This window comes from Carcharhinus amblyrhynchos, chromosome 8, assembly GCF_965287045.1.
Source record: "Carcharhinus amblyrhynchos chromosome 8, sCarAmb.v2.hapA, whole genome shotgun sequence".
NCBI lineage: Eukaryota > Metazoa > Chordata > Chondrichthyes > Carcharhiniformes > Carcharhinidae > Carcharhinus > Carcharhinus amblyrhynchos.
This window is the reverse complement of record NC_137331.1, coordinates 34,268,322-34,281,102: the sequence shown is the minus strand read 5'-3', so window position 1 is coordinate 34,281,102 and position 12,781 is coordinate 34,268,322. Positions and strand designations below refer to the sequence as shown.

The following is a 12,781-nucleotide window of genomic DNA, read 5'->3' as shown; positions in this document are numbered from 1 at the left end:
TTTTCACATTTCAAAAATAAAGTCAACAAAATTAAGCTTTTTAAAATGAGTAATGATGAAAAATGAGAGATATTGTCAAAGCATTTAATGTTGTACCCATCAGGACAGTTTGCAAGAATATCAGTGGTAAAGGGAACAACAATTTATACCTCATGGGAAGAGTACACTGATTGATTGGCAAGGAGACTCCGACGGATGAAGGCATTGCCATGGGGAATAACTGTTTTTCATAAATTCATTTATGGGATGTGGACATCACTGACTAAACCAGCACTTATTGCTCAAGTCTGGTTGCTCTTCAGAAGGTGGTAAGAGCTGCCTTCTTGAACTGCTGCAGTCCTCGAGGTATAGATGCACGCATAATTCTGCTAGGGAGACACCCACGGTGCTATTAGACCTATTGAAAAAGGCACAATGCATGGACATGTGTGCAAAGGACAAGGCTGGGTGCATGAGCATATTTAGCTTCTAGCATGCATACATAAGCCAAACACAGCAGGACTGATTATCTTAAATTGGTTTTCAATGTAATCCTTAGTGGGACTGCTTAGCAAATGCTGTCCAGTTACAGAATCATATTTAATGATAGACACTATATTTTGTGCTTTCAAAGCACAGGCTGGTCGGGTATGGTCTGTACTTTGCTTGTTGCAATTAGTCAAAAGGATATGATCTGCCAGTCGATGAGACATACAACCTACATCATACCAGTACTGTCTCTTCCAGAATCCATTTGACAACCAATAAGCACTCTTTTCATGAAACATAGATTATTCTATTTAATCCTGATATTCTGGATAAAGTGGCCTGATGAGTGCAAGACATAAAGCTTTGACAGCATGACTTTTTTCCCCCAGTAATACTCAAATTCTATATTACCAAATGACATTTTAAAATGCTTATTTTAAACCAGACTATTTTATATATTTTCCAAATATCATAACCATTTATCAAAATTATTCTTCCAACTGTCAGGAAAACAGAGGTAATTTTAAGTGTATTGCTAAATATTATAAATAGTTTTAAATGGATTTAATTTAATTTAGTGTAGTGGTTCTGTGAAAGGAAGAGTAAACCTATAGTTAGATTCATGTTGAACAAAGGTGTTTGCTTGGGCTGGTGGTTGCGGGCGGGGGGCGGGGGGGTTGGTTTCAGATAAAACTGTGCTTATGGCATGAAAAGTAAACAAGCTGGATGAAATATAAAGTCCATACTTAACAACTGGGGTGCACCCTTACAGTAGGAAGATTTTGAGTGTTTTTGACTGACTTTATAGCAGTTGGTTACAGGAAACAAGTGCTCTCTCAGCTTTGCTAGAAGAAATTTCATACCATGTAGTAATGGTTAAGAAAGCAAGCACAGGAAACTTAAAAGAATAATTGGTCAAGGAAACTAGAGAACTGAAATTTCGAAGAAGTCTGAAGTTAAAGGAACAAAGAGGAACTGCCTTTGGGAACAGACATTGTTTATGGAAATTAAAGTCAGACCTAGAAAGAGAAGAGCTGATGAGGTTGGCTACAGATAAGCCACCTGCTTGAAGTGATTGTAAGATCTTACTACAGCCTGTGGAATGAAAGTTAAAATAATGGAGGGAATTGGTGGCTGGATCTCAGAGTTTGTGTAAAAGCATCTGAGACAAAGGAAACTGAAGGAAAAGTGGAAAACCCAATACTGGATTCCTTGTTAAAAGTGGAGCAGAAGCTTCATTTGAAAGGAGTTAGAAAACCTGACATGGATTCTTAATGCAAACAGCTTTGAAAACAACAGCTCCTGGTAAAGTATTGCTTTGATTTTAACATTTTCATCCTTGTTTTCAAATCTTTCCAACACCTCACCCCTTTCTATCTCCAGAAATGGCTCCAACCCTACAGCTTTTCCAACCTATAAGCACTCCTCTAACCCAGCCTTTTGTGCATCCCTGACATTAATTATCCACCATTGGATGGCCAAGTCAATAACTGCCCGAGGTCTAGAATTCTATCCTTAAACCACTGCCTCCAGACCTCAGTTTCCTCTACCTTTCTGACAAAATATGGTCATCTTCCCTAATATCTCTGAAGTGCTATAGGATGTTTCATTACATTTAAGGTGCTATATAAATACAAGTTGTTGTTGTTTCTTCATGCTTCACGGAGGATGGCAGCACGTAGGCCAGCCGCACATTTCACAGACGAAGACCTAGGATGATTGCTGGAGATCGTAGAGAAAAGGAGGGCCATCCAGTACTTCCAAGAAGGCAGATTAGCCTGGAGCAGGGACTCGAATGTAGCCAGGGATGCTGTGGCAGTCAGAGCCCATGGCCTGACACTAAGCATTCAATGCTGGAAGATGATGAACAGCCTCATTCGGGCTGCAAGCGTTAGTATCCATCTTTCCTGTCCTGTTACCTGCCCCCTGGTCCCACCAGCCAGCCATCAAGCTCTTGTTCATCCCTACTGTCTCCCAGGAGAAGATGGCCCATAATAGCAGGGAATGGGAGAAGACAGGTGCAGGAATTCCCAAGTTGCATCTCCTGACCCACTTCGATAAGCACACAATGAGCTCTCAGGAGGTAGCCAGGTGAGCTGAGAGTGACAGTGAAGTCAGTGTATGCCAGAGAAGTGACCATCCACAAAACCTTCAACCATATGAGCTGTCGCAAGTAAGTTTGGCACAAGTATTGGAAAATAGGATTAGTGTGACTTCAGTGATAATTACTAACGGTGCGAACTTAATGGCCGAAGGGCCTTTCCCATGTTGTATGATGCTCTATGCCCTTTGGATACAGATAGGGTATGGAACCCCCTCTGGGAAATGGGTCAAGACAAAGGGGTCATGGCTTTGGAATGCAATATCCTTTAACCATCATTGTGTATACAGCATCCCTAATGACAGTATCTGCACTCCCCTGTGCCCTCTTAGTGACCCTACAACTTGTTCCTCCCTTGTACTGAACCATGTGTCTTCTCTTCCAGGAGCAACACCTGACGAGGCTGAACCCTCAGGAGAAGCACTACCCTCCCCCCAGCACCTTAGAGGAAAGGTCTATAGAAAGCGTTGATCAGCCAATACAGGCTTCAGCCACACCATTCACCAGCGCAGAGAAACACAGCTCAGTGGATAGAATTAGCAGACAGGCTTTGGAATCCTCCAAGAGTATCAAAGGCCACAGGGCACAGCAGAATGCTTCCACCTCAGATGTGCATCTGGGGAGTTCATCCAAATGTAATGTCAGGCCACATAAGATTAAGAAGTTGTAGGGTCACCAAGAGGGCATAGGGGAATGCAGACACTGTCGTTAGGGATGCACTATACACGATGACGGTTAAAGGATATTGCACTCCAAAGCCATGACTCATCTGTCTTGACCCTTTTCCTAAAGGGGGTTCCATGCTCCATCTGTACCCAAAGGACATAGAGCATCATACAACACGGGAAAGGCCCTTTGGCCATTAAGTCCGCACCGATAATAATTATCACTGAAGTCACACTAATCCTATTTTCCAATACTTGTGCCATATCCCTGACAGCCATGGTATCCCAAGTGCTCATCCAAAACCTTTAGTAATGGGGCTCCACAACCTAGATGATGCATTCCAGATCCTCGCCATCTGTGGAGCGTAAACTTTATCTCAAATTCCCTCTGAGTTTCCTGCCCCTCCCCTGAAACTATGCCCTCTCGTGATGGACTCCTCAACCAAGGGCTCCCTATTCACCCTGTCCAAATCCCACACAAACTCTGCAGCTCAATTGTGCCCTACCAGCCTTCTCCACTCTAAAATAAAACCATCCAAGCCAATCCACCTATCTAAATAGCTCAAATGTTCCATCACAGGCAAATCTGATGGTCCCCTCAGTACCCCTTCTAGTGCAACCACACCCTCCCTATCATGAGGTGACTAGAACTGCATACAATACTTCAGCTGTGACCTGACCAACTCTATGCCATGACTTATGAACAAGAATATCTCATATGCATCCACAACCCCATATTCAACCACCCTGATGCCTGCAGGCATCTGTGGCTAAATGTCCCAACATCCATCTGTTCCACTGAGCTGCCAGTGTCCTGCCATTCATTCAATACTCGCACCTTGCTATTCCCTCAAGGTGCATCACCACGCATGTATCAAGGTGAAATACCACCTACCATTGCCCATCTGACCAACCCATCTATACCTTCCTGTAATTGCCAACCTTGGGGTCATCTGCAAACTGATGGACCATTCTCTCCACGTGATCACTAATATCAGTTATGTATATCACCAACAGCAGGGATCCAGCTCAGAACTTTGTGGTATGCCACACGGCATCAGCCTCCCGTCACCCGAACAGCCACCTGGCATCACTCTTTGTGTCCTATTACTAGGCCAGTTTCGGATCTACCTTGCCAAGTTCCCCTGCCTTCCATGTCCTTCAACCAGCTCAATGGTCCCCATCTGGAACCTCGTCCAAGGCTGTGCTGAGAGTTATATGAACTATGGCAACTGCACCTCCCCCATCCAAGCACTCAACTGCTTTTTCAAAACCTGCTATTGAATCATCTGGCATGATTGCCCTCTGATGTGGAGATGCCAGCATTGGACTGGTACAGACTCACATTCCAATTATTCATGTAAATTGAGTTTGTGTCTTTGTGCCCTGTTTGTGATCAGAACACCCACCCACCTGACAGAGAGCCAGCCTGTTCCGAAAGCTTGTGGCGTTTGCTACAAATAAACCTGTTGGACTTTAAGCTGGTATTGTGAGACTTCTTTTTATGATCTCCCTCTGCCAAAGCTATGCTGCCTATCCCAAAGTAGCCAAACCTTTCCAAATGGAGCCTCACACGACCTTTCTGAATTTTTGCCAATGGTTCCCCCACTGTTGCTGTGCAACGCACCTGTCCGTAATCTTCTGGTTCATTCCCCACCAGTCCCCTCCCCTCCCCAGAGCAGCATCACAGGGAGTTGACACCACCATTCTGCCTGGAGAAGTCACTCGCGGACACAGCCAACCCAGGCCCATCACAGTGGTGTGCTGTCAATGAGATCCCTGAAGGGGAAGGTGGTGTACTACGTTGGGGAGATGGACTAGGGATCTAGAAGGGGGTTAAGGGTTGGTGCTACTGGATACTATGGCTGCAATTCTCCCATCCCGCCAGGAGAATTCTGCAGCGGCCAATTCACGGGGTTTGCACGAGCATTCACGTCCCACTTGCATCTCCCAGCACTGGATTTCCAGTGGCGTCGCTCTGCGCCAGAAATTGGCAGGGAGATGCACAGACTATTTAAATGGTCATTTCAGTATTATTTGAATGTGATTAGTGAGCCCAGGACTGAAGTCTCTGGGCCCACTAGCACCTCCCACCCCGCCAGAGTATTTTACACTAGTGGGGGTTACAGTAGCTTCCCACTTTCAGGAAGCTAGCGGCCTGATCCTGATGGAGTTGGTGGGGCGGGGGGGGCGCAATCTAGGCCCTCCATGGTGTCTGGTGGTGAGGATAGTGCTCCCTAGGTATTGGTACTTATAACTGCCAGCCTGTGCCTCTGACACTGCCCAAGGGGCACTGCTCATTGGGTACAGTACAGTGCTAAAGGGGCAGGGCATATGGGGGCAGGTGCTAGGAGGCGATCAGTGGGGTTGGAGGGTCCTGTGCCAATCTGCAGTTGCAATTGGTAGGGAAAAGAGGGAGGCCAGCGATTGGGCAGGCCATCAGTACAGGGCCACTGCGCATGCGCCAATCTTGGCACTGACAGTTTGGTGCATGCGTAGTGGCCTGCTCAAAGCACTGATTTCAGCCTCTCCAGTAGGAATAGGCCCCCAGAAGTTAATGATATTCACGCTGGTGGCCTTTGCAGTGCACAGAGTGTGGGGAGATTAGGAGATTCTTCTCTGAACTCCCACTGAAACAAAAGTTTTCATGCGAATTCAACACTTAGAATTTATTTGGCAATATTCGGCCCCATACTTCCTGATTACATAATCTTATGGCAATGAGGGCCTTGCTGGTCCTCTGGTATGCTGGACCCTAAAGCAGGTCAGTACGCTGCTCGATGGTAGATCAGGTGGTAGGATGGACGTCATTATAGCAGGTCTCCACCATGGTCTCAGGCCTTCTCGGACCAGTGTCATCATCCATGACCTCAGCAGTAGCCCTTGTCCCCCACTAGCCATCCTGGCACCTGGGAGGTGGTTTTCGAAGACCCTGGGGATATCCAAGTCCCCCAGGATGAAGAAGAGGGGAGGAAGAGTTAGTCCCTAAGGTTATCTGTCCCAGGCCCCTCAATCCTTCCCAGCACCCCGTGTCCCCATGAATCTGAATCCTGGCAATCTTGCACCAGCACCGATGTCCAATGATCAATTGCCTGCTGATCATTACCACATCATTGCCTCAGCGGGCACTGGCAGTGCCCATGCCCCCACACAATTACCAGTGGCGTCCCACACAGCTGTATCCTCTCTTCATGATTCAACACAATGCCTTCTACACCCCCAATGCAGTTACATGGTCGCTGGTGTGTAACGTAAAGCTAACCCCCAGAAACAGACCCATGATACCACAGGCCATTGGCGGCAGCACATGGCAAACTGGGCATAGTGCTTCGGCACATAGTGCATAATGGTAGCCACGAGAATGCCCTCACTGAGGAATCCTTGCAGTATAAACCTGCGTGCACCCACCTAGACGTATGGTGCAAACTAGCTTCCAGACATGGCTTGCAATTCGAACAGATGGTAGGGATGACTATCATGCGATGGGTATCCATTATAGAGAGCATCGCAGAGTTCATGCATTGTGCAGAGCCGTGTTTAACACCTGCTGAGTTTCCTCGACTGGGGCAACGGCTGCCAGACCTGATGTATGTAACTGTTAATGTGGCCAGGGATGGAATATCTGCAAGATATCTAGCAGATGGGTGGCTGCATTAAGAGTGTGACATTTGTGGATTTGAACTCGACTTTGATAATCTTTCAACAGGCAGAGAGAATGCTCATTGCACAAGCCCCAAACCTCTGTGACCTTATAGGGAAAGGACAGGAAAGTGGATGTGAGGAATGTTGGATCAGCCATGCTCCTATGAATGGCAGAGTAGGCTCGAGGGGCTGAACTCCTATTCCTGCTCCTGTGTCTTATGGTGTTAACTGAAACAGGTTTAGGCAAACTAACCTCAAGAACAAAGTGAAGTCCTTGTAACATGTCCAAATAATATGTGCAAATGGATAAGAGGTGATTAAACTGGCCTTCGGAAATCATTGAGAGTTTCTGCTATTGTTTGTTCAGTCATTTTACATGGAAAACATTATGTTACTTTACACAGTAATTACACTTGGGATGTCCTGATGTTATGAAAGACACTAATCAGGATTTCCTGCTTCCATTCACACTGGACAGGTTTGACGTAAACGTGTGACACAGTTGTTGCCTCCTACCATCAGTGATGGGCACATTTCCCATGCTTAGGTGTCAGGAATCTCATTTGATTGCAATACTAATTAATTATAAAGCTCGTATGCCAGAATAATCCCCCACCAGCCTCCCTGTTCCAACACCCCCTCCCCTTTAAGAAAATTCTATCCACAGTGGCATGCTGGCAGAATAGCGTGAAGCCCAACAAGTTTCCAAAGGCATGCATCAGGTGAATAGACATTCCAGGGGAATGCAGTGCTCAGGGGGAAGAGGATCAAGACTGGGTAGTACCCTGGCATCCCCAGCACTGCCAGCATCCCCTTATACTGCCCAGTCATTCCCACTTCCTAGGTGGGGCCAAGGGATGCCCTGGAATACTGACTGAAACAAGGACACCTTTGAAGAGGTCATGGTCTTCTTTATGAGAATTTAAAAAAAATTAAGTCAGAAAATAAAGTCAATACGTTACCATGAAACCCCCCCAGGAAACAATTCGAACATGTAAGGCAGTAGAGTGGCACAGTGGTTAGCACTGCTATCTCACAGCACCGGCGACCTGGGATCGATTCTCAGCTTGCGTTACTGCCTGAGTGGATTTGCACATTCTCCCTGTGTCTGCATGGGTTTCTTCCATTGCTCTGGTTTCCTCTCACTCCAAAGATGTGCAGGTTAGGTGAATTGGCCATGCTAAATTGCCCCTTAGTGTCAGGGGGATTAGCTAGGGCAAATACATGGGGTTATGGGGATAGGACCTGGGTGGGATTGTGGTCAGTACAAACTCGATGGGCTGAAGGTCCCCTTCTGCACTGTAGGGATTCTGTTAATTAATTTAAAAAATGAACAACACTGCACTGTAGGGATTCTATTAAATAATTTAAACAATACTTTGCAGAGGCAGGTAAAGTTTCAGGATGAGAAAAGAGTCAAAGTCATTAACTTTTCTCTATCTCATCAATTACGAGAAACAAAACAAAGGGGTTTAGGGGCAGAAAAAAAAGCATTTTAAAAAACGTGAGTGCCAAAAATAAGATGTGAAAAGAAAAAAAACTCCTATCTATTATATCTGCTTTCATAACCGATCACTTTATGGGCATTAAAGCACTTTTGGAGTGTGATCATTGCCATAGTGAAGGAAAGGCTGCAGCCAATTTGCACATAGTAAGATCCCATAATAAGATAATGATCATAATCAGTTTTTAAAAAAATGTCAGTTGAAGATTATCTATTAGCCATTGCACTGGGAAGAACTCCCCTGCTTGGTGAAACCACAGATAAAAGCTGTAAACATTTTTTTCTATGAGATCATGCACCAATATATGACCATAAAAGAAATCGCTGAATAATTCTATCCCATGGTGAGGGCAAAAATAAATGTGATTTTACATAGTGCTACACATTTTTTTTATTCATATGGATGTCATTTGGACACTGGGGGAGGGGGAGGTCATGAGTAGGATATTGATTTTGATGATCAGCCATGATCAAAATGAATGGCAGAGCAGGGTCAAAGGGCCAAGTGGCCTACTCCTGCTTTTATTTTCTATGTCTTTAACATTGCAAGGTCCATCGTAAACTATGGTGAAGTTTGTTCTTAAGTCATTTAAATTTATTTTTTAAATCTGGGAAAGCAAATAGTTAACCACATTGCATTCTCCCTAATCCTGTAAATAAATCAGGAACACTACCTTCTGCAAGGGCTCCCTTATTATGTGTTGAAACTCTAACAAAAGTCCAGAGAAATTAAATGAACAGCCAGTTTTATCAATCTGCCACAAGTGTTACATTGAGAGATTGGGGGCCCTCCCAGAAATTCTGCCTCCATTTATTTCCACAGCTGAGGGTACCCAACTACAAATACTAGAAATAGTAAAAAAAATTGGTTAAGCATTTGTTTTGGGTTTTTTTTTAAACACATTGTTAATAAAACTAATACAAAATACTTCACATGATAAAACAGTAAAACTTGCATGTACCTCTAGAGTCTGCTTTTGGAATGTTTCAACTTCCAGTCTCAACTTTTCCCTCTCATTCTTTAACTCATTAATTAGCTCTTGAAGGTCAGTGGTTCTTTTGTTTGTTAGTTCAAGCTGGAGCCTCAGTTCAGAGATAGTTCTTGATTTATCATCTTCAGCTTCATTTTGGATGCTACGAAGGTCATCATAATTTGACTTCAAATTTCTTAATTCTTCTTCTAGCTTCAGTCGTTCTTTTGTGAGATTTTCCACAACTGAACGCAGTCTGTCTATGTCACTTATTCTTTCATTCAAAGCCTTGGTTTTTTCTTCAATACTTTTTTGCAAATGTTCATTTCTCTGACAAGCATGTCTTGTGTTTTCCTGTTCTTGACTCAATTGGCGACGCAATGTTTCCACATCAGCATGCAGTCTACTCAGTTCCTCTGAGCTGATGTTCTTCTCTTTCACATGTTGGTCGCAAGCTTTCTGCTGTTGGGTGAGATCACTTTCAACCTTTTTCTTCATGATTGAGATATGCTCAATCTGCTGTGTGAGCTGAGTGATTGTGAGTGTATGCTCCTTGCATTTTTTTTCAAAGCGTTCAACTTCTTCTTCAGCCTTTTTTCTCTTTGAAGATTCTTCAAGTACATTCCTCCTTAGCTGTATTAGTTCCTCATCTATTCTATATTTGACGTTATTTGCTTCCCTTATGTTGTTCTGAAGACGTGCAATTTCTTGTTCCAGTCTGGATTTTTCTCTGGATACTTTCTCATGTTCTATCTTTATGACTGTAATCTCTTGCTCTATAGTTTTAATTTTGGTAAGTTTTTCTGTGTCCTTCTTCTGAAAATCAATTTGCTGGTGTTTTAATTTGTCATTTTCACTTTCTAAGTCTTTGCGTTTTTTGACTTCTTCTTCTAATAATATTCTTAGTTTTTCAATCTCCTTCCCTTTGTCTTGGATAGCTTTGGATGTATCTTCTTGAAGTGATTTAAGCCTTAGTGTTTCCTCTGTTCTAAGCTTGGTGAGTGTTTGAATTTCTATTTCAAGTTCCTGTCTCCTTTTAGATTCCTCAACACAAGCTGATTTCTGCTGCAAAATATCATTTTCTGCCTTTTTTCTACTGAATTCAGTTTCTCTAACAGAACTTCTTAATAGTTCTAATTCATCTATAAGGTTCTGCTTTTCTCTCAAAGTTTTGTCCAACTGAATTTTCAAAGCCGCAATACCATCTTCTTTTTGTATACTTAGTTTTTCAACTGTAGTTTCTCTTACATGAATCTCTCTTTCAACCTGTGACTTCAACATCCTGTTTTCCTGCTCAAACTTATCCCTAAGCTTATCTAGTTCACTTTCAAACTGTCTCCTTTTTAAAGACTCTTCCTGCAATGCATTCTTAAGCCTTTCCATCTCTCTCTCTTTGTCTTTGATTGATTTCTCAATTTCCAACTTTTGCCACACTGTCTCATCCAGTTCTTTCTGTTTCATTCGGGAAATTCTGTCAAGTTCATCCATTTGCTGATCATACCGGTTTTCAGCTGCTTTTCTCTTTCTCCTTTCTTCATCAATTTCAAACGTCAGTTTTGTAATCCTCTCATTAATTTCTTTTATTTGAAGAAGGTACGCTTCCTCCCTCTGCCTTAAGGTATCACGGTCCATTTCAACATTTCTCTTCTGTTCCTCTACGATCATAATCCTTTTCCTGAAGTCTGAATACTCAGTTTGAACCTGGGTCAAATGTTGATCAAGAAACTTCTTCTGCTGAATACCATCAGCATTCTCATCTTGAGCATGTTTAAGTGCCTCTTCCAAAAGTTCTATTTTTGTGTTTTTCATCTGTATAATTAAAATTAGATGGAAGTGGCCTGTGATATTTTGCTTTGTATCCTACAATCTTAATACAAACACAATACGCAATCTAAAAAGTTGTTTACATTTGTAACCATAGTTACATTTTTATAGAATAAATGAAAGGCTGTTCAACTGGCAAATATACACTAGACTATATTACAAAAGAGAATATTTTTTACTTCCTATGTGAAAACAGCCAGCTACCATTGGAATATTTTCAGGAAAAGCTACAATGTGAATATTAACTTTTCTGGAACAGCAAAATAAAAATAGGTTCACCTTTACTTCTTCCATGTTCTTTAGCATCTCACTTAGATACTTGTAGTAGTCACCAGATCTTGTAAGAAGTTCTATGTAACGAGACTGCAGATCTGCAGACTAAATGAAAACGATATATGATTATATGGAAGCTTTCTTGACTCTTTCCAGAACTCATATTACAATGTTTATTGAATTCAGTACTTGATGAAATATTATTAGCATGACCTCTGGATAACTAATTTACTATCATAACCACTATTACTGATAGCAACGTATTTAGTACCAGAAGTTCAATAACTGCATGCTTGATCACAGCCTGCACCTGATATCACCCTCATCCTAGCATCTGGATTGCATTTCATAAAATGGAAAGCAAATTACTTCATTCTGCTTTCCTGTTAAAGCAGAAGATGACCCATAACCAGTGACACCTCAGTTTCGCAAGGTTCTGCCGGAAAGCACCAATTAGCCATCTCAGAATCTCCTACCACTGAGGAAGCACAAAGCAAAAAAGATTGGGACTGAAAGACACTAAGGAGCAATGCAGAAAAAAAAACGAGTAAGAAGGCAAATAGATTGTTTGACTTAAACTGTTTCTGTCACTGCCAGTGCATTTAGCTTCACAGGTCATTTATCCCCTCAAGCATGTTCTGCCATTCAATGGGATCACGGCTGCTCAGCATCTTATCTTTGGATAACGAACCTCTACTAATTTCAGATTTAAGATTTAGAATTGATCGAATATCAATTGCCGAAGAGTGTTCCAAACTTCACCACACTTTGTATGTAGAAGTGTTCCCTTGGTTGGAAATTTACTACCCCACTTTGACGGGACTGGAAAATCCCACCGGCAGTATAGGTTATAAAATACTGTCCCTAATTTCGCTCCTCTAAGATCTGGCTCTAATTTTTAAAAAATACAGAAGGACTTGTGCTCCTACTGTAAAGATATTTTCTCTTTATCCACCCTACCTGTTTCCACTTAATACCCTAAAAACTTAAATTACTTGAAAACCTAACTTTCCAAATTCCTATGAATACAACCCTAATTTATATTAGTCCCTGCACTCATTCCAGGCCTTCCCAAGGTGTGGTACCTGAACTGCTTAAGTACCTCAGGTATGATCTAACAAGAGCTTTCTATAGCTGACAAAGCAAAACTTCACCCTCCTTTCAATCTCATTTTCCAGATGTACAGGCTACATTCCATTATTTTTTAAAATTATTCTTTGCACCTGTTTGTGACACCTTAACAACCCACGTACCTGGACCATTACGGTTTCTGGCATTTAGAAAGCACCGTGTTCTATTCCATTTAACTCCAAAATGGACAAGCACCCATTTG

General features: G+C 42.6%; 1 protein-coding gene and 1 long non-coding RNA gene across 3 annotated transcripts in view; one reads left to right on the top strand and one right to left on the bottom strand.

The window, feature by feature from the left end:
* The window catches only part of LOC145346511 (desmoplakin-like), an 82,676-nt gene that overhangs the window by 3,826 nt on the left and 66,069 nt on the right, over window positions 1-12,781 (bottom strand). Inside the window, exons 22-23 of one of the 2 annotated variants that reach the window (XM_080193870.1) lie at window positions 11,455-11,553; window positions 9,343-11,160 (exon numbers count right to left, since the gene is read on the bottom strand). In XM_080193870.1, the coding sequence (XP_080049996.1) occupies window positions 9,343-11,160; window positions 11,455-11,553 (1,917 nt within the window). The remainder of the gene's footprint in view (window positions 1-9,342; window positions 11,161-11,454; window positions 11,554-12,781) is intronic. The other variant, XM_080193871.1, reaches the window with a different exon arrangement.
* LOC145346513 (uncharacterized) overlaps window positions 1-12,781 on the top strand; it is an 87,750-nt gene that overhangs the window by 17,698 nt on the left and 57,271 nt on the right. The window lies entirely within an intron of this gene.